This window comes from Ambystoma mexicanum, chromosome 1p (assembly GCF_040938575.1).
Source record: "Ambystoma mexicanum isolate Mex_15411 chromosome 1p, UKY_AmexF1_1, whole genome shotgun sequence".
NCBI classification, from domain to species: Eukaryota; Metazoa; Chordata; class Amphibia; order Caudata; family Ambystomatidae; genus Ambystoma; species Ambystoma mexicanum.
Window position 1 is genome coordinate 1,047,736,239 of NC_090921.1, and position 26,099 is coordinate 1,047,762,337.

Here is a 26,099-nt window from a genome sequence, read left to right on the forward strand (position 1 = left end):
GGCGTCCCTGGACAACGAACCTGAGGAACTTTCGGTGACTTTTGAGGATGGGAATGTGGAAGTAAGCATCCCCCAGGTCCAACGATAGAAAGTCGTCTTCCTCCAGCTGTCCCAGTACGTGCTGGAGGGTGACCATCCTGAACTTTTGTGATCTGATGTATTTGCTCAAACGACGAAGGTCCGTCTTCTTCCTGACGAGGAAGTATCTTGAGTACACCCCAGAGCCCCGGAGCCTCTTCGGGACAAGCTCGATGGCGCCTTTCCTGAGCATCGCCCGCACTTCCAACAGCAGTTGCGGGATGTGATTTTCCTTCCTGGCCATGGGTGGAACGTGAGGACACTTCTTCAGGAATTCGATAGAGTGTCCTCTTGCCAGGGTATCCAGCACCCAACGGTCGGTGGAGATGGACTTCCACACGCCGACGAAATTCGTCAGCCGGCCTCCCACCGGGGTGCCTCGGTGGGGGCCCGAGACCACGGCCGGTTCAGTCCTGCTTGAAGGTGGTGGCCTTGCCGCCCTGGCCACCTTGCCAACGGCGGCGAGGGACTCCCTGCTTGCCGCGACCCCTGTAGGCCTCCTGAGACGAGGAGCGTGCCGCCTGGCGGTAGGACGACGAGCCACCGCTGGATCCCTTGGAGGCACCCTGTCTGCCTCCGGAGCTCCGAAAGGGCCGTCGTTGCTGAAGGGCTTCTAGGGCGCGGGCCGTCTCCGTGTCCGTTTTTATGGCTTGGAGGGACTCGTCCACCGCCTTCCCGGATAAGTTGATACCGTCGAACGGCATGTCCAACACCCTGGTCTGGATGTCCTGACGGAAGTCGGTCGCCCGGAGCCAACCCCGTCGTCATAGGCAAACACTGTTGCCCAGCTGGCGGAACCCGGTATCAGCAATAACGGTTGCCACCATTATGGCGTGTTCCGACGCCACCTCGCCCTCTTGCAGTATCTCCAGGGCCTCGGACCTCTTGTTGTCCGGCAGGAAGTCCAATATGGGGGCCAGCTTAAACCAGAGCTTCCCGTCGTAATGGGCCACGATCGCCAGGGCGTTGGCCGCTTTGATCGTCATCACCGCCGACGAAATGACCCGCCGCCCCATGGCGTCCAACTTCTTTCCCTCGCCGTCCGGCGGGGAATTCGACGTCGAGGCTCCTGACCCCGCCGCTTTCTTCTTTGCCGCCGCCGAGACGACCGAGTCTGGCGTTGGCTGGGCCCTGAGGCACAGGGGAGCGGTTTCGGGGACCCGGTACTTCTTCTCGTACCGGTCCCGTTTGGCTGGTGCCGTGGAGGGGTTTTTGAGAACTGACAGGCCCTCCTCCCAGATGTCATCGATTAGGGGCACCGCGATGACCGTCTTCCTCTTGGCCTCCCGGCGCTGATAGAGGAAACCTTCCTTTTTCTGCTCCTCCGGGCAGAGCTGGAACAATTCGGACGCCCTGGCGATCATGGCGTGGAATGAGCCAATCTCGTCGGGCGGCGAGGCCCGTGCGACGGGAGACCCGTTCCGTCATCGTCGCCCTCAGAACCCGTCGTCGAGCCCAACGCACCGTCATCTCCCGACTCGTGGGAGGATGAAGAGGGAACTGTAGGCCTTACGTGGGCGAGCGGAGGAGAGGGTTGGGTCCTCTGTCGTTTGTTCTGAGGACTTCCCGACGGGCCAGGTTGCGGGTCCTCCGGCCTGGGCCGCGGGAATCTCGTCCTTATCTCAGAGCATAAGGACTGGATGGCAGACAAAATGGCCGCCGAGCCATCTTGAGGCCTAGGATCCGGCTGCACCGGAAGGGAAGGCCGCTCTTCCTCACCATCGTCGTCTTCCTCGGTTAACTCCCGAGGATCGTCCTGACGGGATCGAACCTTCTTGAAAGCCGCCCGTTGGACTTCGAGGTTCCTCACGGCCTCGGTCAGTTCCTCCTCCGAGGCTGACTCCGAGCTCGAGGAGGGCACCGTGCCCCCCTCGCTTCTTCCATCATGGCGGCCACGACGATGGGCTGAAAAGAGGATTCCCTCCTTGGCGGCAGGGAAACTCTAGTCCCGGAGGCAGTCTCCGCTGGCGGTGTCTCTGCCGGCTTTGCAGGAGTCGCCGCGATAGCCTCGATAGAGGCCTTTGCCTGCTGGGTAGGCGCCTTCACCACCTTAGTTGCGTCCCGGGCCTTCTCCTTCGGGGGAGGGGCGACGCCTCGCTCCCCCTCTTCCGAGATCGGACGGGGCTTCTCCCGAAGCTTACCCGGGGTCTCGGACTTTCTCTTCCCCGAACCGGAGCGTTGGCTTGTGGTTGACGGTGCCGGGGAAGGCGAGCCCTGCCTGGCGACCGAAGAGCCCGACCTTTCGGCGCTCCCAGGGCCAGCGGACTCGCGGCGCTTGGCCTGGTGTTGGCCCCCCGTCGCCGGGGCGCCCGCACAGGACTTAGAAGCCCGCTCGGACCCTTTCTTCTTCTTCTCACCCGTCGAGCCCTTCTCCAACCAGCTTGCGAGACGGGATCGACGGTCCCTCATGGTCCGCTCCGACAAGTTCTTGCAGAACTGGAAGTCTTTCTCTACATGAGTCTTGTCCCCATGAAGACAGTAGAGGCATCGCAAATGTTCGTCTTCCTTAAACACATTCTGCAGCCCGCATCCAGGGCAGCTGCGAAACAGCTTGGGTCCGGGCGACGAACTCGCATCCTGGGCCATCTCGAAGTAGGCCGCAAATCTTCTGGAATCCTCCAAGAAGTTGATTCGATGTAATCTTCACCCTTGAGGGGCGTAGGAAAATCCCGCAACGGGGAGCCGTTAACGGGAGTAGAAACGGTGGAGCTTGAGGCTCGATTAACTGAAAAAATGTGAAAATTCACATGAAAAAGCGCGAAACACGCAGTAAAAGCTCGAGAGCTAAGCACGAGGACTCCCAACACTTGAACGTGCGGTAAAAATCTGAAGATGGCTGCCAGAGGCGGGGCTTAAGTAGAGGGCAGTCATTGGCTGTGGTCAGTATGACGCAGAGATCAGTGATTGGTTACTACTAGGAAAGACAGATCAGAAACGAAACTGATACTGATTATTTCTTTACCGAGGATTCCCAACCTGACGACGGGGAATATTCATGAGCATGTGAATCCATGCCAGACCCCATGCTGGAGAACTGGAAAAATCTCTGTTGTCCTTTTTAGGTTCTTCAGCTCAATAAAAAACGATCGGCTTCTGCAAAGTTTTGAGCTGTTTCCACGGATAATGCTGAACTGGGCTTGTTTAATTGATGAATTGCCCTTTTGGACGTAGCGGGGGAAGGAAATAATAAATTGTTCTATGGCGAGAGTGTCCAACACCTCTGGTAGAGACTTTTTCCCTAGCCATGTGGACAAAATGTTTTGCACTCTGGCCCCTAACTCCACAGGTGTTTCACCAGGTTGTAATTAATTTGCTTCAGAGTTTTTGTTTATAAAACTTGTCCGTTTGATCCACCTTCTTCAATAGTCACGGTTTGATATCATCTAAAGGTGTTGTTCCTAGGGGATTTAACAACTGATAAGAGTTCTGAATTTCTCCTCTCAGTAAGGTGGCTAGGTATTCATCCTCCCATTGAAACGGTAGGACCAAACGTTCACAATTTACAAAAAAGTTCACCAGGGCTTCCCCTTCTCTATATGGTTATACCCTGGTAAAATGCAGCAATTATATCCATTCTATCCAGCCCAGCTTGAACTGTAGTCCATGCCTGGATCTGATGAGCAGTCAATTGGGCTAAAAGATCTTCTGGGGTTGACATCTTGCTACTCTTTCCGGGATCTTTTTCCTCAATTAAACTGGTGTCCTGCTCAAACTGGAATGTATCAAAGTCCCGATTTGGTTGATCGAGGAAAGAAAATACCTCCTCTTCCTCAGGAGAGCGGCCTACCTCTATTGAGCTATTTATCTTTGGAGAAGACACATAATCAGGTAACTCTTCCTGCCTCACCGGGACTTGTGCAGGTCTCCCAAGACTGGGCTTGACACATGTAAAGATGGTTGGAGATAGATCTATCTCTGCTTTTATTATCAAGTTCAATTTACAGTGGGTTCTTAAGTCATAATCTGATACCTTGAAGGTATCTAACAAGGGTCGACCATGAAAAATATATTTCTGATGATGTATGGGAAAAGCAAACCTTATCAAGATCTTTAGCTTGAGGCTTAGAATAGTGTCATGGGGATTAATGTCAAGTGTAACATTTCCTTCTTTTAACTGCTGGATGTTAAGCTGCATTAGAGCGTAAAGACTTTGTTAGTGGGTTCCCAATTTGTGTCAATTGGTTCAACATCCCTCTACTGACACCATATGTGAGGCATCAGAAATGAGAGTTGCACACAAGTTATTCATATTCTCAAGTAAATACATTTATTTAAACAAAAACTGGTTGGAAACTACCTAACTGGCCCTCTTCTAAGAGGAATTTCCCTACCTAAAAATCAAAACTAAGGAACAGTCTATGTCAGGAAGTCAGTAACTGAAGAGCCGTCCTTGTGACCAAAACATCCAATCCTGACCCTCACACTAAAACAAAGGGTGTAAGGAAATGTCTTTTTCTGGATGTTAGCAAAAAGTGTAATAATGACTCTAACAAACATGTTCTCCAAGGTAAAGACCCTTGGATCCACGGGGTGGTTCCCTTCACCTGGTTTCTTAAATAGGATGGCAAACATTCTGCTTTAATTAACAGTTCCTTCGTTCCTTCACTGGGCTCACAAAGTTCTTGTTGCATTCACAACTCACAAAATTCTTGTTTTAACCACTAATCACACAGTTCTTGTTTGAATCAGAAGGTTTGCAACAATCCTTCTGTAAGGTTTACTTTACCTCTGTAGATTGCCTGATGTACTCCCCTGCCAGGAATCTTCATTCAATATCATCAAACTGATATACTCGCCTACCAGGGTTTCTTTTATAGTTCCTTTAATCAATCTCAATTACCCGGTAAACTCGCCTGCCAGTATTTCTCTTGTTGCCTTTTCAGATCCACTGGTATACTCTCCTGCCAGGAATCTTTAAATAACTTCAATTGCCTGTTGTATTTGTCTGCCATGACTTCTCTTAATTGATTCACAGCTTCTTGGTTATTGAAAAATGGCCTACACTGTCAGACACTTGCTATATTTGCTTACGGTAGCACTTGCTTAAACTGCTCTCCCAAACTGGCATCTCATGCCCCTGTATTGGGATAGAGTTTCTCTTGGCACAGTGTCTGGTCTGAATACATTCTTGTTATTGGGTATTGCGATAATACTTTGTCTTGACTGCATACAAATATTTTTCTTATGCTCTTTTCATCATTAATAGTCTCATATTTATCAACTGCGGGTTGGAGTGCTTGTCGGAATGCCCTGCTTTGGGCAGACTCACCTGTCTCTCCTGCCTTTGTGGAACAGCACTTTCATTCAATTTCCACCTTGGAGTCAGCAAAGGTCTTCCCAGTGTTCTGTGCTGCCTGCGCAGTCACACCCTGGCTTCTTCTCTCATTCAAGGCGGATGAACGCTGCTTCTACAAGTGGTCGGACACGCAGGAGCTTGCGCGCAGCTCCTCCCGTCTCCACAGCTTTTCCTGCTCATCTGCAGCGTCCCTTCTCTTGTCCCTGGAGGCTATTCTTTGTGTCCAGGGGATTGTGAGCCTCCGCCTGAAGTGTACAGTCCTCTCCTGCACTGCTGATCCGCTTCTGAGTGCGGACACCATTTTTACATGTCCCATGCACGGTAGGCTTTGCAAAACAACTAGCCTGCGCATTGCACTTTGGGCACTGGTCACTCTACACAAACTCTCTCATCCTGCTCCTCATCTCAGTACCTGAGTGATTATGGGAGTTGGAGTCCATGGATGTTATTGGGCTTCTATTTTTCAAACGATTTTACTCAGGATGTTCACAATAAAGCATATTAGAAACAAAAGGTGGTATGTGTAGATTGAAGGTGTTTGGGTTTAAGGTAGGGGCCTGACTTGAATACTGTGAGGACAAGGTTTCTTGATTTCCTCTAAAAGGGGAAGTGTCAAATGTCAATATGCCATTAGTGTGTTTGGTGTCAAAGGGTCTTCCTTAGGGAAAAGGAGGGATACTGTGCTTCATCCAATGTAGTCATAACATCTACCTGGCAGTCGTCTCCTCCCATTTGATCCTCCCTCATAAAGCCACCCCCAGGGTCAGTATCAGGTAGCGGCTGCCTTCCTCTGGCCACATGGGAGGAGATGCCTACGGGGGAATCTGTCATGACTCCACTGGATTAATCACAGATGGCACCAATAAGTACTATGAAAGCGCTTGGAGTATTTGTACCAGGATAACACTCTTGAAACTTGCTTTGAAGCCAAAGGTCTAGATCTGTTCTCAGATTGACCACTTCATGGGAATGAGAAACTTTGCTGCGTACCAGACATTCTCAACCGCCTGTAAGAGTACTGCTTTGATGGCAACCTTGCACAGGAGGCCCATAATCTCCCCACAAAATGTCAGTGGGTAGATTATTATGATTCCATTTTTTATAGAGCGCATCAGGCCTGTGGGCCTCAGTGCGCACATGATGGAAGGTGGGTGGGTACAATAAGGGGTACTGAACGTAGCAAAGACTCCTGTGTGTTCATTTGATCACTTTGGCAACTGCCTTCGCGTTCAGATACGAGTGTCCATGCAAAACTTGTATGGGGACTCCTCAAGAGCCATCTTATTTCCCCGGATGTTGGATACACCCATACCCATTATTCTACCCCCTCATCCGGTTTCTATTGGTTTTTATTTAATTTTGCCCCACAGAACTGTTAACAGTTCCATACAGATAACCCAGACTGCCTTGACGGGAAACCATTTTTGTAATGCAAAAAAGGCTACCCCAGCCACACATTATTGCACTTTAATAACTTCATGTTTTGCACTTATTAAATATGCGTAATCAGCACCAGATGCTCCATTGGAGGGATCCTCCTGACAGTCTAGGAATATATTATTATGTAAAGAGTATGTTATTGCACATCATCCTGAAATTCATAGCAGAAAGTTACACAAGACATTATCAGCACAGAATAGAAGATTCAGAGATATGAGGGACTCGGGACGAACCTGTTGCAGGTGGCAAACAATCCATGCTGTAATACGCACAAGCAAGGTCCAAAGAGAGGTCTTTTAAAAATGCACTGTTCTAAATATTGGTATCGTGCAGGCTAAAGGGTTACACATACAATACTGAGGACATTTGCTCCATTTAAGCATTTATTTTGGATGTTTTCCTGTGGTTTCCGTTGGGTTTACAGTGACAAGCTTGGATTTGCCAGGTGCTGTGGGAGCGGATGCCCGGTCCATAAGTATCACACGGGTCTAGTTTATTTACTGCCATGGGATCACAAGTATGCAGTTTCATCTGAGAAAAATAAGCTGTGAGTAGCTAAAGGCAAATATGCCTGTTTTACCCCATTGGGGTGCTCAGGCTTGCTATGAAGTTGTGGGAAAATGCAATTATGTGATGTCATTCCATTACTTGTAGGGGGCTTAGCACGGCAGCTAAAAGTGATAATAGTTCTACCTTTGTCCGCATTACACAGAATATCCTGGAGTGATTGGCAGGGGCACCCCAAGTCTCTAGCGCACAACAGCAATTTGTCATCGATAGCACTTGGCTATTTTAATCTTCACTCTTTCATAACCACCTCAATTCATCATGCTTTATGTGACTTTTAATTGTGAAATTAAACAAAGCAAGTTTAATAAAAATGAGCTGCTTCTTCATATATTTTGCAAGGATATGACAAACTGGGGTACCTCATATCCCAGAAGGTTGACATGACCGGAGAATTGCAATGAGGGAAGTTCTGGTTTATCCACTTACAAAAGTCCTTTCTAGAAAAGGATTGCAGAACCAAAAAGGATAGTATATATCCTGCTCAGAGGGTTTATGGTGTGCACTGGAAGATCTATGTCAGAGATGCCACTAAAAGACTGACACCTGTTTTCAAATTATTCCACGGGTGCATTCTAACACAAACTATATACCAAGAGAGGTCCCTATACAGTAAACATTTTCTTTTTCTTGACACAGTCACTAGTGTTCTTACCTGCATCGCGGTCGGCTTCTCAACACGAAAAGTGAGGTCTTTTTCTCCAAGCAACAGAACACTATGAATACAGTTTGGGAGCGCATCCTGCAATTAAAAAGGACAAAAGGTGTCATTTTCCGATCTACTTGTTAAAACTCATTATCCAGTCTTTAGAATTCACAGCGTACAACAATGGCCTCTGTTCTATACCAGCCATGTCTGGTGTTCAGGTGTTTTTACCTTGCACTTTCTTAAAATTCTGTGGCTGTAGAGGAAATCCTTCTTGAACCAGCACTTCCTAAAATGACATTCAATATCAAGAAAACCCAAGGCCAATAACCAGCTTTCTTCATCGGAGGATTAAGAAAAAGTGCCTTTTACCCTTGGGATTTGGCAGCAAGGTCAGGTTGGAAGGCAGCTCTCATCCTATAATTCAATTAAAAAGAGCTGGAACATGTGGAACGAAGTATTCCTGTTCCAGCACACGTTTTACAGAGACTAAATAACTCGATGGTAAGAGCATGTCTAGGGTCTTGTATCCTTAATTTGGCAATCCTCATATGGAGGAGTCCTGTTGTGGATGACACATGGAGCAATTGTCCAGTTCTAGATAGCTCATCTAAGAACTGAGCCCAGGTCTGGGGACAATATAACATAACATATTACACTATAACGCATTCCGTGCAGCAAACCAACTACACAAGTCACCCTCGTGGTCACTGCTTGTTTTGGCGCTAGTCACTGTGTTGGACACCACATCCTTGGAACCTGTCAAGTTGAATGCTACCAGATTCTTTGTATCAGCCACTACTTTCTCAGTGGGTTGCTGCAGGATTAAGCACTTCTTTCACAGCCTGCCCAGACCTTTGCAAGCATATTAGTTTGCAGTTGCAATCTGTGGCTCCAGTTTGTTTAGAATTGGCTGGGCATCAGTTTAGGCCACTGAAGTGATTTTCTTGGCTTTTCTTCAGGTTCCCCTTGGCAAACTGAGCACAAGAGCGCAACTCTAGATATGTCAAGTTTTACTATCCTCTAAGTGTTCAGACATGTAAGGATGGGTATCTCATGGGTTCACTTCCCTATGCTAGCGGAGTGTACACATTACCATGATTTGCCAGCCTGCTTGTAGTTACTTCTGCCATTGTCCGACAGCATCTAACAGGGATCTTTTAATCGCCCAGCTTGCCAAGTGGCCAAGCAGGTACGGTTCTTGGAGGATGTGGCTTTTCCCTTCTGCCCCTTGCATCTTTTCATCTTTGCCTTTTGTGTTCGTTCTCTTCTTCAACCTAACTTTCTGAACTGGGAAATTACTGGTGTGTTACATAACAACCACAGTCCTAAGAAACCAAGTGCTGACTACAACAACTCCTCAATTCTACAGCGATGTCTCTATCCTTCTGTACCACTCTAAACACCTCATCAAGTTTGTCTTCGACTAAACAGTTAAGTACCTTGAGGTACACTCACTTAATGACCCCTTCCAATCTGGATTCCAATACAAAGACTCCACCGAGACTTCTCTCTTCCATCTTACCAATTATCTTACCACTATCCACCACACTCTCCCAGGGACGTAATTTCACCGAAATGCCAGGGGTAGCGGAAGTGATACCACATAAGCCTTGACCTCTGATGACATCACAAGAAGTGATGTCTTTTGACCCCCCCCGAAGTGACATCACAGGAAGTGATGGAACACGACCGTTCACCCTTTGACAAAACAATAAGTGGCATCACATAGCATTTTTCCTAAGTACAATACGAAAAATATGGTTACGATAACACTGTAATGTGATATACATTTCATACAAGAATGGATCACCATATGTATCGTTAATATCAGTGTGTATAGGCCCATGTTACAACTGTGAATTCAAGTAGACGTCCAAGGCCAAATGATAACGATGTGTTATTATATAGCACTTATGCTTACTTACACTTTACATAGAACAGATATACATACAATATCACACAACCTGTGTAGGTACTCATTTATCAACCTCAGAAGGATACAAAATTACACTCTGTAGTGGATACCATTAAACTGGTAACAGATTTAACAGCAGGCCAGTTCATCTGCAGGTCTGGTGCAAAGTTGGCCACATATCAAGCCTGCGGGGATCTACTTTTCAGGCATAAGAGGTTGGCCTCTCACGGCATCTCATACTCTGGGCACTCGTTACCTCATACCTGCAATCAAACATCCCGTACAGCATGCCACGCAGACACATTACAACAAGGAACAATGAAATCAAGGGCCACTTTATGTGCTATGGTCAAACATAGTACACTGTACATAAGCTTTTAGGACACCGAGATGGAATGTCTTGTGATGTCATAACAGAGACAAAAGCAGAAAAAAACATGCTATAACTGCAATTTGCAAAAAGCACAAAACATAGTCTGAAATTGATTCTTATTCTACTCAAAATGCTTTTTGGAAGTTTTTGTCTGCATTGTGAATTTGAGGTGTTTAAGAACAGACTAAATCAGTGACTCACCCCCTGGAGTGTGCCTGAAATAAACATTTATTGAGCCTAGAATTCCAGAAAGACAAATTATTTGTTATTCCTATTCTTTATTTATGGTTATGGCTCAAAATGGTACACTTGTGGAACCCCTTGTTTTTATTTTATGAGGCCTGAACAAGAATGCCAGCCACTCCAGAAACAAAGAGCCACATGGTGCTGGCCCCAGCCCAGGAACTTCTCTCTAAAAAAAAAAAACAAAAACAAAAATGTTCTTTTAAAAAAAAAAAATTAGGGGTAGCAGGGCGACCACGGGGGTAGCAAGGGAGATCTCAGGGGTCGCAGGAGCAACCCCTGGCACCCCCTAAATGACGTCCCTGCACTCTCCTCCATTCTCATCCTTCGACCTTTCCACTAGCTTTGACACTGTGGTTAATCCCTCCCTCCTTTCAAACTCTTTCCCGCATTGCCTTACTGGATACTGCAGTTGACTGGATGTCCACCTATCTGTCTGACAGCTTCTCCACCTCATGGGTTTCAATCACCTCATCCCGACACGTTCCTGGCCCACTCGTCTTCACTCATACACCTCCACAAATGGCAAACTCTTAGTTTCAACTATCACCTCCCTGCTGACAATCCTCAGATCTTCTTTTCCTTGTCCTGTTCACCCCTGCAATCTCCAAATGCATAACCTACTGCCTAACCACCATTTACAACGGTGTGGCCTCTGTTGCCTAATGCTAAAGCCTTAGAAGACTGAAGCAATCTTTCTCACTTTCTCCGAAAACCCCAGCTATCGCCACTCCCATCTCTTTCCCACCTGACCCCTTCACCCCTTCACCCCCTCACCACCAGAACATAGCCTTGTGGCTCTCTTTGACAGTGTGCATGAAAAAGTGTTTTATTCTGACCATTGATGTGTCTAAAGGTCAAAATACGTTTCTTGCTGGCGAGATGTTGTATTATCAATTTACTAACTAACAGTCTTTCCCTTCAATAGGACTCACTCAATCGTACTTTATACCGACTGATTGTTGGCTTTGGCAATGCTTATTTCTTTTTGCATTGTTCTATTTGACATGCACGGACTGGGATTGAAAAACTGCTGCTGACATGTATTCTTGCCAAGGAATCTTGTGAGCATGTGGTGCAAGGAAGTAGTACAAATCAAACTGCACAAAAGGTACTGTGTGAGGGAATAGAAGGATGGTTCATGAGAAGCAGGTTCAATAAGGACATCAGTGGGAGCATGCACAGTTAACCATCATCTGATCTGTTCCACCATCACCTGTGCCAACAATGGATTATTTTATGAAGGTTTAGAGGTAATCAATGGGGTGGGAGACCTTCATCCCAATGTGTAGGACTAAGATTATAGCAATCACCCCGGCGAAGGGGCCTGCCAGTCTCAGCCTAGGTAGATGGCCCGATAAGTCCCCCTGAGCGGAGATGATTGCTATCCGCAGCCGAGGGTTCATCCGGGGTGTGCACAGATTTTCTTTTTCCAGGAGATGGGTGCCGTGTGTATTGCTGCCACGGGCGGGACAGATTGCTGGTGCCAGAGCACAAAGCCCTGATCCAGCAGATAAGTGGGCAGGGATGGTGGTGGGGAAAGGGTGCAGGATGTCTCAGAGGGTGTAGGGGAAGATGGGGGCATGTGGAGGCAACAGGTAGAAGCTCCCTGTTGCCTCCCCACAATCACGCTGGCACCACCCAGGGAAGGTTCTTGGATGGCTCGAAAATGCTGGTGGTACACTGTGTTCTCACCTGCATTTCCAGCCACTTGATTGGCTGAGCGCCCTTAACCGTGTGCGAATACAAATCAAAAAAGGTTCCTGGTACGTTTCATATGAGTCACCTTGCGTTGACCTATAAGAGCAGAGGTCTGTAGGGTGAGTCAGGTTGTTGGAGTGCTGTGTAGGATGGCTGTCTGTCTTTGTCTTGGCAAGACAAATAGTGCTGTCCTGGTCTTTGCTACAGACCCAAACTGAAGTGTGAACCTGGCTTCTCTGACTATTCTGGCAATGCGACTCAGACCCGTATCCCCCGGTTGGAGCACAGGGTGAAAATCTCCAGCACACTTACTTGAGAGGCCCGTTTCAAAACTGCAAAGGATTAGTCGCGATGAGGATGAACATAAATAGTGCTTTTGCATAGCCACTCAGAGGGTCTGTGGGTGTTGTTTTGTAGCAGGGCATGACGCAGACTTTCCTAAAAAAAGGCAACGCTATAGGGCAATACTTGGCTAACTAAAAAATCAAAAGAGAAATAGACAGATGGTGTACATGGCGAGTGAATGTATATGCTCAAGGTTTTGTACCGTCCCTGTCAGGACCAGACAGTAGGGTCTCTGGTACCCGAATCCCCTACCTCCCCGAGCTGTGCAAATAGTGAGGTCGTTTTGTGCCTGCACCATGAGCAATTGAAGACTGTGCAGAAGGAAGTAAAATCAGGACAGAGAGGGAACAGAAAAGTCTAAGCGAGTACCCATACCACCTAAGAGGAACCTAGCTAATTGACCAATTGCTCTGATACTCTAATGTACATTTCCTTTATGCGTTGTTTTGTCTTTACTAAGTGACTAGTTTGCACTGTTTGTGCCAGTACTGGGATCTATGCGATCACTGCAGCGTTTTTACTCCAACGACTGATAATGCCAACTTTTTTTTATTTCAACTCTTTTCACCCATGTATATATGCGTGGGGAGCCCCCCCCCCCCCATCAACCCTTCCTATTCCCCCCTACATTCATTATATACTGTACCCAGCCCCCCACATATATATGGTAGTTGTAATAAAAAAAGTCGACATTTTCAATGCTCGCAATAAAAACGGTGCAGTAATTGTATGATCCCCAGTACTGTACCTGTTTAGCGACTTAAGGAAGCAGTGTGGCATACATTCATGAAAGATAATGGCTTCTTACAGCAAACTGACTAGTAGTACGAGTACCTTTTTGGGCAAATGTGAGAAATGGGACATGTATAAAACATAGGGCAAATAGAATTGGTTAAAACTCCAAGCTGCAGAGTGCACTAAACCAAGCGCTCTGAATTTAGAATGTCCAGTATGCAGTATTATATAAAACGCCATTATTATATTATTATTGTTAGTAACATTCACTATGCATAATAGTTGTCAATCCCTGTCATCAATAAATGTATATATGGACATTGATAATGAGTGATACCCAGAGAGTCGGAATGAGGATGGACTCTGTCGTAAACGATTTGAGGGGATAACTTTACAAAAGGCTTTGTAATACAACCCTTAGGGCAGTACAATGATGAGCCAGCAACGCTCGTGATAGCAAAGCAACTTTGCCACAGCCAGTGGGTGAAAGACGGACACAGCACGGAAGCTTAGAGCTGTATCTAATGATTTAATTAATTTTAAATGCTTTGCCTCTCATACATCTTTAGGGTATCTTTAATCAATTTCTATTCACTGAAGTGTGCATGCAGGGCAGGTGTGTACATGTCAGAATGCATCACATGCTATTGACAATGAAATCATGACTCGGCAGGTGCAGGGAACGGATTCAAGCCTTCCCCCGAGCTTGTTAAACAAAGATCAGGAACAATGTCTCGAGTGTCAGCTGTGCCGAGTAGCGAGTAACCCCTGACCTACATTAACTCAAAGAACTAATACCCAAGAGAGCAGCAGCAAAAAGGTAAAACGGTCGATACCTCCAAAAAGCTATACGAGATCACAGCACAGTCGGAGGCAGACATACGCGGAAAGAATAAAGGAACCCAAGCAAAGCCGAAAACAACCATAAGGAGCAAAGAGATAAAGGAGGCAGAGTGATGTGTGTGATAAAGGAAGCCCCAGCACAGGCAGATACAGCCATAAGGAGCGGTGAGGTAAAGGAAGCAGAGTGGTGTTGGTGATAAAGGAAGCCCCAGCACAGGCAGAAATAGCAATATGGAGCAGTGAGGTAAAGGAAGCAGACCGGTATCAGTGATAAAGGAAGCCCTAGCACAGGCAGAAACAGCCATAAGGAGCAGAGAGGTAAAGGAAGCAGAGCACACACGGTGATAGAGGAAGCCCCATCAGAGGCAGAAATAGCTATAAGGAGCAGTGAGGTAAAGGAAGCAGAGCGATGTCTGTGATAAAAGAAGCACCAGAACAGGCAGAAACAGCCATAAGGAGCGGTGAGGTAAAGGAAGCAGAGCGATGTCTGTGATAAAAGAAGCACCAGAACAGGCAGAAACAGCCATAAGGAGCGGTGAGGTAAAGGAAGCAGAGTGGTGTCGGTGACAAAGGAAGCACCAGAACAGGCAGAAACAGCCATAAGGAGCAGTGAGGTAAAGGAAGCAGAGTGGTGTTGGTGATAAAGGAAGCCCCAGCACAGGCAGAAATAGCAATATGGAGCAGTGAGGTAAAGGAAGCAGACCGGTATCAGTGATAAAGGAAGCCCTAGCACAGGCAGAAACAGCCATAAGGAGCAGAGAGGTAAAGGAAGCAGAGCACACACGGTGATAGAGGAAGCCCCATCAGAGGCAGAAATAGCTATAAGGAGCAGTGAGGTAAAGGAAGCAGAGCGATGTCTGTGATAAAAGAAGCACCAGAACAGGCAGAAACAGCCATAAGGAGCGGTGAGGTAAAGGAAGCAGAGCGATGTCTGTGATAAAAGAAGCACCAGAACAGGCAGAAACAGCCATAAGGAGCGGTGAGGTAAAGGAAGCAGAGTGGTGTCGGTGACAAAGGAAGCACCAGAACAGGCAGAAACAGCCATAAGGAGCGGTGAGGTAAAGGAAGCAGAGTGGTGTCGGTGACAAAGGAAGCACCAGAACAGGCAGAAACAGCCATAAGGAGCAGTGAGGTAAAGGAAGCAGAGTGGTGTCGGTGACAAAGGAAGCACCGGCACAGGCAGAAGCAGCCATAAAATATGATATATGACATTTATAATGCGCCTGTACACAAGTGTTTCTAGACGTGACAAGACAATGAGGGGGAAACAATGGGAAGACAAAATACCGATCTTACTAGGCCTTGTGTCACTCAGTTTGCGCAAGTGCGGGGAAGAGGTAAAAGGAAAAGTGCTGGGCGAGGGGAAGAGGGAAGTGCAGTTAACACACAAGTGCAGCCAGCGGGTGGCTCATAAGTGCAGAGAGAAGGGACTGTAGGGTTGCAGATACAGACCCTTAAGTGCTGGGGAGCCCGGAGGCAGTGCAAGGGCAACTGGACATGCAGGAGCCTGGGTCGAGTCCAGAGGATGAACAGGTGACCAGCCGCAGCGGTCAGGTGCATCGGCAGGGGAGAGGAAGAGAGACAGCAGACGCGAAAAGAAAGGTCTTGAGTTGCTTCCGGAACCACAGGTGGTTCTGCTCAAGTCTGAGAGAGGCAGGGAAGCTGTTCCAGGGGGAGGCCCCAGCCAAAGGAGAGAGATCTGCCCCAACTCTCTGCTTGGAGAAGTGTCTCAACCTCAGAGTTGGAGGTGGATGAGTCGAGAGCTCGAGAAGGAAGATGGTTTGGAAGAGAAAGTTGAAGGTAGAGCGGACCCAGCCCCCAGTAAGCCTTGTGCAGCCACAGTGAGCCAGTGAAGCGATTTCAGAGCTGGAGAGATATGATTCCCTGGGCTTGAGGCCAATGACAAGTCTTGCAGTCCTGTTCTGGGTAAGGTGCAAATGTTGAAGAGTAGAGGCAAGAAGATTTAGAAAAAGGCTGTTGCAATAGTCCAGCTTAGAGAGGACCAAAGCTCTGAGACAGTGAGCTTCTGGGGAAAACTGAGAAAAGAAATAATACCTCTCAGGGGGTGCAGCTGATAGTTTGACTTCTTAGAGATGTCAGAGATGGGAGGAGAGAAGGAGGGTGGAGTTGAAGATGACACCAAGGTTCTTAAACCTCACAGGAAGGAGCAAGAAGAGGGCCCAGAGTGGGCAGCCAGAGAGAGAGAGAGAGGAAGGAGGGAACGGGTGTCCCAATGAGGAGGATCTCAGTCTTACTGGCATTAAGGCAGAGATCATTGGCGGCACACCATTCCTGAATTGCGGCCAGACACTCTGGTATGAGAGAAGAAGCGGAGGTGGCTGAGGGGAGCCTGATAGAGCTGAGTGTCATCCGCAGAACATTGAAAATTGGAGCAGAAAGTAGTGATGCAGTGGGCAAGAGGTGCCAGGTAGTGGTTGAAGAGCCAGGAAGAGAGGTTAGAGGAAGTAGCGAGAGAGATAGGAGAGAGGAAAGACCCCAGTTGGACCTGAGGGGTTCGGTCAGTGAGAAAAGAGGTCAACCTGGCCAGGGCCTGATAACTAATACCAAGGTTGTCACATAGGCGACTGAGCAGGATGGCATGGTTGACTGTGTCAAAAGCAAAGCATAGATCGAGGAGAATGTGGACAGAAGGGAGACTAGAGTAAAGATTGGAGAGCAAGTCTTCACGGGCGTTCAGGAGTGCAGTTTCCATGCTTCTGGCAGCTCTGAAGCCAGACTGGTGGGTATGGAGGCAAGGGTGTCGATGTGGTCCTTGATGGTTCTGGATGAGCAGGGGAGAACCTGATTTGACGAGACTTTCATAGATCAGACTTGTCTAGAAACATCGTCATGGGTGAACAGGAGAAAGGAGGAGGAGAGATGGCCTGAAACGGGCCAGGAGTGGTAGAGGAGGAGGAAGAGGGGGTAGAGGAAGAGAGGGTGGACAGGATGTCCCGAGTTTTAGTAGCCGAGAGTAGAGGTAAAGGAAGCAGCGCATAGTTGGTGTTAGTGATAAAGGAAGCCCCAGCACAGGCAGAAACAGCCATAAGGAGCAGTGTAGAAGCAGCCATAGCCATAGCCATAGGTGGAGAGATGAAGAAATCCCCAGAACAGCCAGAAACAGTCATAGCCAGGGGTGGAGATCTAGCTAGGCCCCAGCTAAAGCTGAAGAGAGCCATAACAAGGGGTGGAAAGAAACAAAGCCCCAGTATAGACAGTTACAGATGTACCAACGAGTATAAAGATACAGCATGCCATGGCACAGCCCCAACCCCAAAGACAGCCAAATAAAGCCCCAGTTCATTCGCGCACAGCCGACAATCAAAAGTAGACAAAGCCACAGCACATTTGTCAACTTTGGGAAAATTATAGTAATAACGTTTTTCCTTCACACTTAGTAGTAATCTTTCAGTTTCTACACACTAAATTACAGATGTAAAATACGGCATTACCCAATTTTGGCAAATGGCAATTACATCACTTTTTTTGCCAAATTTGTTAGCATTTATTTTTTAGCACAAACTTACAGATGGTAAGTTTGGGTAAGGCATATAGTAAGGGTGGGTGAGGATGTAAGGGGGACTTGCGGTGGGGTCTGGGAGGTCACCCCAGCTGTTTCTGGTAAAAAAAGGCTAATTCGGTGGAAGATCAATTCGATAAAAATGCCAGTCTGCAAATAAAAATTTAAAAATTCGGCAATGGTTCATAGAGCCTAAATGATCACTACCTAAATAAACAAAAACCCTATATACCACAGAAGGGAGACAGGCAGAATCAATCAATGAGTATCCAAATCTGACACACCACACTGAAAAACAATGTATTAAAAGTCCTCCCAGGACGGAACACAGCAACACCCCCCCTCCCCAAACTAGGAAAACAACCACACGAGAAGTCAAGGAGGATGGTTGACTAAGTGGGATTTCCAGAAACTCTGGCGGTGCAAAAGCATCCCCTTCACCCTTTGTGATGTACCAGTACACTTGTCAGCTGTGCAAAAAATGCATGTACTAAAAACGTATCCCGAAGTGGGGAATACATTGCGTTCATATGGTAAGTAAAACAAGTCAATAGCAATCTACAGTACAGGCAATATAATTTTGTGATGCAAATGTTTTTATGTAGATTACTTGTATGCATGGGTGTAGGAGCCGGGGGTTCAGGGGAACATATCTCCCCACATTCCTATGTGGGCTGACACCTTAAGGTGTGCCTCCCCTCCATATCTAAGCAGTGCCCCTTGTAGGCAGATCGCTAGCTTGGGGAACTGATGGTGGAGGAGGTGGAGGTTCCTTTTTAAATGCTTACAAGTGTCATAGGTTAAGTCAGCATGTCTTTCGCAGCCTTTAAAAACAGGCTATCCATCTGCTGCCCTGGCATTTGTACCCAACTATCTGTGTGAATGATAAAGGAGGGGGCATAGGAGAGGGGTTCGGAGTGACTGACACCATATAGTTTAGATTGCTGTGTCCACATTTAACTAGGTATGTTTTTATTCATTATACATTTTTAATTTAGTCCAAACAAAAACATTACATTTTTCTGTTAGCAACACATATTGAATGTACACACTTTGTCTGTTAATGGAATTAGCTTTTGGCATGTTTCTTTCGATGGAAAAGACACTTTGTAATATTGCATGGTCACTAAATAAACGTTTGCTCTTTTCATTTTACTTATATTCATGTATTATCTAATGAAGAAAAAATAAGTTTGACCATCTTTCTTCTGTCTTTTTAAGTGAAAATAAGTGCAATCTCTCACCCCAACAAGCCTGGTGCCAGATTCTCAAAGTGGCTCAAGTAAAAAAAGCACAGAGGATGCACCTTTTTGTTTAACTTACGCCACTATCAGAAATGAACAGGTCAGCTTATTCACAGAGGTGAACTGCACATTTCTTTATGGCCGTGCTGAAGAGCAACATGCTCTGGGCAGCCCAGTTTCATTCCATAGTTGCACTCACAAGAGTTACAAGTTTCAAAACCTTTGTTAGATTCTTGGCGTTTGGAAAAACTCCTACCTTGCCTTATAGCTATGATGGGAGTAGCCTCTAGCATCAAATAATAAAGAAATCACAGTCCTAGTCAGTCTATGTCAAATCAAAATGGCCTAAACTAACAAACTAACACCTGCCCTATCTCTTATACAAAAAGTGTGTAAAGGGAAATGTGTATACAAAGGAAAGTCAGTGTTATAACAAAGGATCAAGGTGCCTGAGTCAGCTCTCCTCCCCACGTTGGACAGCACGGAGTAAGGCAGTCCCCGTAAACAGGATGAAAAACTCTGGGTCAGGTTATCAAAATAAAGGCAGTTCAAAACGTGGGTCGAGGCCCGCTTGGCCTTCCACGTTAAAGTCACTTATTCCAGCTTTCCAAAAGTTCTTTCACAGTTCAAACAAAAGCTCACGTAGGTCTCCCTCTGTCGGGCTTGGACTTATCAAGGCGTCAATAGTTCACGTATGTCTCCCTCTGTCGGGCCCGGTCCTTGAAACACAAGGCAAGCATCTTCTTGTCTGGGATTTGGTTTTCTCAGAGTCTTTTTCGCGGTTTCCCTGAGGCAACAATCTCCTGCAGGGAGCTTAAGGGTTTCCCTAACCTTTGCTCTGGTCCCTTGATTGGTCGTCCTGCTCCAGTAGGTTCGCCTTTGCCCCAGAAGTTCTGCTTCTTCACGTGCTTCACCTTGGTCTGAATGTGTATCTAGGTTCCGCCTTTTATCCGTGTTGGGGGAGCTAATGGGTGTCAGATGTATGTGATTAACGTCAAGTGCCTGGCTTTGCCTGACCCGATTAATGGGACATGTCCAATGAGATATGTAAGTGCTAGCCTCTTTACTCTCAGTCACCCTCTTCCTCGGGCCAGTGTTTGTATGGAAAAGGCGATGGGGGTTGGGACGTTGGAGAATACTATAAAATAGGATGGGTATGGGCACGGGAAGGGGGGAATAGAGCATATCAACATCGGTTGCCTCACCCCCACTCCCTGAAGATCCCCCATCCAGGTGATCCTCCCGCACTGGTCCACCCCAGGGTCTGGATCCAAAGGCCATGACTGTTCCCTGGCCACCTGAGAGAGAGAGAGAGAGAGATCCCCAGGGACTAGCAAGTGAGGCACCCTTTGGTTTCTCACAGCACCCACATGAGCGCTGGGAGCGCATTCCACAGTGATAGGCCAATAGGGCATTAAATGATCCTGTATTGTCAAATGTAAAAGAAAGCATTCGTATCTCTAGGGGACAGAAATGCAAATGTGTGACAGCAGCAATGCATACTGCAGGCGTCACACTTAATAAAAAATGTTTAACTGGTTCAGAAATAGGGGTGCAATGAACCTCAGCTTCAAGTAAGTATTCGGATTTTGGTTTTGGCCGAAAACTTTGTCTGATCATTTTATGCAATGTAACAACAATAGGGAGTGTGGATTGCAAAAAGTAATGGCATTAAATGTTGTCTGAAAGCATTCCTGATTAAATATAAGACTAGACTACGGTGCATTTGTTTGTGCATTGGAGATGAGAGGTGAACATGATTTGTTCCTATTGGAAATGCTTGTGGAGGAACTTGAATTCACAATCGATAGTGGAGACAAGTAGACCTGAGACAGGTAGACCTGAGTTAGTCAGTTATATGTTAGGCAGATTGACATGCCCCTGCCTAACAGTAATTTGTAGAACTTCATTTTGGGAAATCTCTCCATGTCCCCTGGGAGAGGGAATCTAGACTGACAGGTGTAAGGACTCTGTTTGTATGGGATATAGTCAAAGAGCTACCAATTTCAGCAACAGAGCCTGTTGCTGAAATTGGTAGGAAGGGGGGATGTTTAGAAATCTGAAGACTTCCCAACAGGCAGGCAGTCTGTTCTTCATCAATGAAGGCTGACGTTGAGTAAGTAAGTGCACAATGTGGTCAGAATTTCCCAAGCCATGTTGGCCTCTTGGTAGAACATGCCGATTTGGAAATCTCTCAAATAAAATTATAGACCAGTCTGTCTCAACATGAAGCGTGTGAGGGTACAGGGTGATAGTGATCATCTGCTGGTCTTGTAGCGTGGCAGGTTGAAGAGTGAGAGACATAGAAAAGGCCATAGAGTCTTGCATCCTCTGGTGTGAGAAGGAGATGAGCTAAGTGTACATGGACTGAGATTTGGTGTAATTGAGTGACTGCCCAATGGGCATGTTCTTTCTTAGAGCTTGAAAGAATTGGGCAAATTCAGTGTGATTACCCATCTTCCAGTCCTATCTCCCTCTATGGGAGATCCACTCCCATGTTCAATATGGGGACAGAGACCTGTGTTAAATAAATAGAGAAATGGAGTCCACTTACATCACATGTACCCTCGACTTGTACCATTTACACATTTCTGTGTTAGCTGGAAGGTATGCAATTCACTTTCCAGGTAAGCTATTTTGCAACACGCAAGAGATTGCACTGTGTGCGATTTGGAATGGCAATTGAAAATTGCAGTATCCTTTTTGTTCATTGCACTCTAGCACATTTTTGTGAAGCCTCCCACTTTGTGGAGCACTGGTTTTGCAAAGGCAACATCCTACTGTACATATGGTCCCTGCCTTATTGTTAATCTGTTTTATGCATTAAATAAGGATGAGATGTTAAAAAAAGAGAAATACATATATTAAGGGAACATTTAAATTAGTGCTTTAATTTTTTTTTTTAAAACAATTGAATAAAACAACTATTCGGCTTTGGCCAAACGCTTGATGAACTATACTAAATATGCTACTTGGTACACCCCTAGTCAGAAATTATCCTTTAATGTGTTGTGCATCCCATGTTTCGGATGTGATTCAGTTTTGGAGCCTTTATCAAAATGAGCAGATTTTTTTCTACAACCGATGGTGAGAGGTATGTCCTTGTTTGTCAAAGATACCACCCAAATAATAAAATAAGTAGAGGGTAGATTATTTAATCCAGCTGAATAGATCTTGATATGCCTCGATGTGGTATCTCTGTATACTAATATACCACAAAGATCGTCACTAGCAGTATTAGAGGAAAGACTATTTACTGAGAATAGGAACACCAAAACCCCTGCTTTATTTATTTTGTGGTGTGCGGAAGTAGCGCTCACTGAAAACTATTTCCCCTTTAATGGGCGTTCCTTTAAGCAGATACATGGGACAGCGATGGGGGCGACTTTAGCCCCAAGTATTGCTAATCTTTATATGGAGGCATTTGAGAAAAATGTCATCTACATGGATACCAATCCCTTTAAAAAGAACATACAACTATGGAAAAGATATACAGATGACATTTTACTGGTCTGGAAAGGGGAAGAGAAGGAAGCCCTTTTGTTTTTTGAATGGATAAATGAACAAGACCAGCATCTCAAGTTTACTGAGAATTATAGCAGGGAAGAAGTGAACTACCTTGATATTAGGGATGTAACGGTATTACGGTATACCGTTAAAGATACCGTGAACCACTTAATTGAACAATAATAACCGTCACATTGTTTATACCGGTATACCGTTCATACCGTTAAGTGTGCTTTTCAATCTGATTTGGAAAGGCTGCAGTAAGCAAGTGCTGTGCAGTCTTGGTCTTGCAGTCTTGGTCTTGCAGTGTTGGATGTGCCGTCTGCCAAGTAGTTTCAGTTGGAGCAATTTTTAAATGCCATTCCATAAACCACATGTGCCTGACACCAATTCAATAGGTTAGCAATAGGAAGAATAAATACAGTGCCAAGAAGGAAAAGGGTTTATTTTGGGTTGGCGGCTTTGAGGTTTATATATTTATAATGGATAAAGTTTTCTAAACATATGACAATGGGGGATTTCCCTGGTTCCATCATTGAATTTACATATAATAAGTCACACTGCGAAATTTACTCATCTCTGTGGGTATTCCCTGCTGCCATACCAAGGTGTAACATGTCCGTGATTACTGAACACCAATTGGCCCGCAAGTAAACTAAAGGCTGTAACATAAAGAGAGAGTGCGTGTTCGTGTGTATGCGCACAAGCGTATACTACCATCAGACTCCATTGATCTGTGGCATGCAGGTTATCAAAATGGCAAATGTTCACCAGTAGCCAGTGGGGGGGCTAAAAGCCTAAATGACCACTTAAGAAAAGCCATTCAGTTTGCTTTGCCAGTCGCAGCAGGGCTCCCCCCGCCCCTCCTCCTCTCCACACGTGTTTGAGTTTGAGTTTGGTGGAAGCAAGGGGTGGCATTTCAGTGGAAAGTATATTGAAAAGCCCAATTCAGGCCCTGGGTGCCTGGTTTTGTTTGTGATGATAAATCTGACAATGTATGACCTTTTAGAAAATATTGGTTAAGATTAGTTAACTCCACCTGCTATACCACGATAACCATGATATACCGTCATTTGGCAAGAAGGTTATTGTACCGTCATAAAACTAATACCGTGACACCACTACTTGATATTACGATCAGAGTAGATACAAACAAAGGAGAGCTTTATGTAAAAACCTTCAAGAAACCCACAGACCGGAAAGCTTTATTGCACTACACAAGCTTCCACCCGACTCACATACGCGACAACTTGCCCTTCGGACAGTTCTTACGGCTTACAAAAAAACAGTACCAACAGCGAAGACTACAGAGAAGGAGCTAAGAAGTTGAGAACTAATTTACATGAAAGAGGTTATCCACCTAACCTAACTAAAAAAGCAATGAAAAGGGTGGACAACAACCACTGTGAGGCGATACTTGAACATCAATTGAGAGCCTTGAAGAAAAAGAAAGATAGTCTGGTCTTTGTAAATACTTACAGTAATTTATCTAACAGGATCAGAAAGATCGTACATCGAAACTGGAGAATCTTGGAAAAAGGAAAGTCCCATCGAGAGACCACTAATTGCTTTCCGGAGGAGTAAAACAGTGAAGGACCAGATATTGCGTAATGATATAACGAAGCAAGTCAAGGCTCAGCCTACGCTGACAGAAACCTGGGGAATGCGGGCCCCAGAGGGGCACTACCCATGTGGAAATTGTTCTTGTTGTCAACAAACCAAGAAAACCACCGAAATAGATGTAGGCCTAACTAGCCAGTGGAAACAGAGTACTAACTAATTGTAATTCCAAATTTGTAGTTTATGTGATCTGGTGTCCCTGCAAAAAAGATTTATATAGGAAAGACAGAGAAAAGTTAAAAACCGGATTACAGAGCATAAAAGCTGCATTAAAAACAGAGTCCACACTGCTCCGTTAGTGGGACATTTTATTGAAAAAATTCATAAAGCAGATGAATTAATGTGGTCAGTTGTATACCAGGTACAAAACAGCAGTGATGTCAATATGGATCGAAAGAAACTCATGGTAAAAGAAAAGGAATTAATATTCCTAACAAAAAGTACAGAGTTTGGACAGAATGAAAGAACAGAATGAGGCCATGTGACCGGTAACCTTGGAGATAATATAAAATGGGTGTATGGTTTAAGAAGTGGATCAAACTAAGGGCTGAAATATAACCAGCACCCAAAAATGAAGAAGTGTGGACTACTAAGACCACCTCGCACTGTTTCCCAAATGTGTTCCACATTATATGAAAGAAGCCGTGAACACGACAAAGAATAAAAATGTGTTTGAGAAAAGACAGCGCAGTAAAACATAATGACGGAAAGTAGATTTGTGAATAATGGTTGCTGTCCCGAAATGTACTGATATACGCCCATGATGGTTTATTATTACCAATTAAATGGGGCGAAGGATGGGATGTTGCAGAGTTAATAGAAATGTGATTTTGCAAAACAGAAAACCCATTAATGTTTGTAGAGTCAGGTTCCTAAACGACGATAGATGAAAACGTCACGAGATAAGAGGAAATGACCTGGAAATAAAGGTACGTACCGTGATGACGTTACGCTTATGACGAGTCAAACAGTGCGACATGAAGAGAGATCCGACTGCAAAGCGTGGCGAGAGACAAGGAGCCAGATTACACATATGTGGACCCAGTGGACAGCGAGAGGGAACATACCGACTTGGACCTGGAGTGACGTCCGGCACTCACGGAAGTATGTGAGGACACAGCAACATTGAGGTAAGTTAACAGAATAGGTTGAGTCACCACAAAGCGAAGACTGGGAAAGAGGTGAAGGAGACTAGGGATACTAGTAAACAATAATGTGTTAATAATGTGTTTATTGTTTTGGTCCATAGCGCCAAAAAAACCTGAATAGGGAGGAGTGAGAACTAAAGAACAATTGAGCGCTATTGAAAGTCAAGCATCTTGATATGGGATTTAACTATCCGAGTATAATAGAGGACCGGGACAGAAACGAGCGAGATTAAGCACAAAGGTAAAGCAACAAGCGATATCTACACTAGGACCCCTGGTATAGTATAGAGGCGGATGATAAGATCTAATATGTGCCCTTTCTTTCATGGTCCCACTGCAGGTGTACGACAACCCAACCAAATTAACTTAAAACTCTGGAACCTAGATTTAAAAAGTGTGGAAAAAAGATGACAGGAGAAATGTCAACGATGTGGAATACGTTGGAGGATACAATCCATTTCGAAATAATCGTTACTAGGAAGGTAAAACATGAAAGAATGATCGTGAATGTGTCAATATATATTAAAAAAACTCACAATAAGGAAATCTGAGATGGGGGTTAGAAAAATGCTCTTAGACTTTGTGAAATGGTAGAAATAATATACTATATGAAGTGTCGATGCGAAACCTGCTACCTAGATAAAAGTGAGGGAAGTGAATGACAAGAGATAGGAAGAAGGGTCTAAATTAATTGTCTCTTCCAGTGTGATTAAAACACAACCTTTTGTAGTAAGAAAACTACAGAGTGGTTAATTAACGAAACCATCTTGTGTGCACTTGCTTTTCACAGACATCCACTCAGTGCTTCAGACAGTGTTTTCACTCCCTTCAGGATAGAAGGGAGTGAAATAGAAGATCACTTACCAATGATGACG

General features: G+C 45.6%; 1 protein-coding gene across 3 annotated transcripts in view; it reads right to left on the minus strand.

Moving 5' to 3' along the window:
• Window positions 1–26,099, minus strand: part of LOC138447912 (pleckstrin homology domain-containing family G member 4B-like) — a 1,180,303-nt gene that overhangs the window by 495,414 nt on the left and 658,790 nt on the right. For all 3 annotated transcript variants that reach the window (XM_069604450.1, XM_069604440.1, XM_069604433.1), the window contains exon 7: window positions 8,037–8,123. In XM_069604450.1, the coding sequence (XP_069460551.1) occupies window positions 8,037–8,123 (87 nt within the window). The remainder of the gene's footprint in view (window positions 1–8,036; window positions 8,124–26,099) is intronic.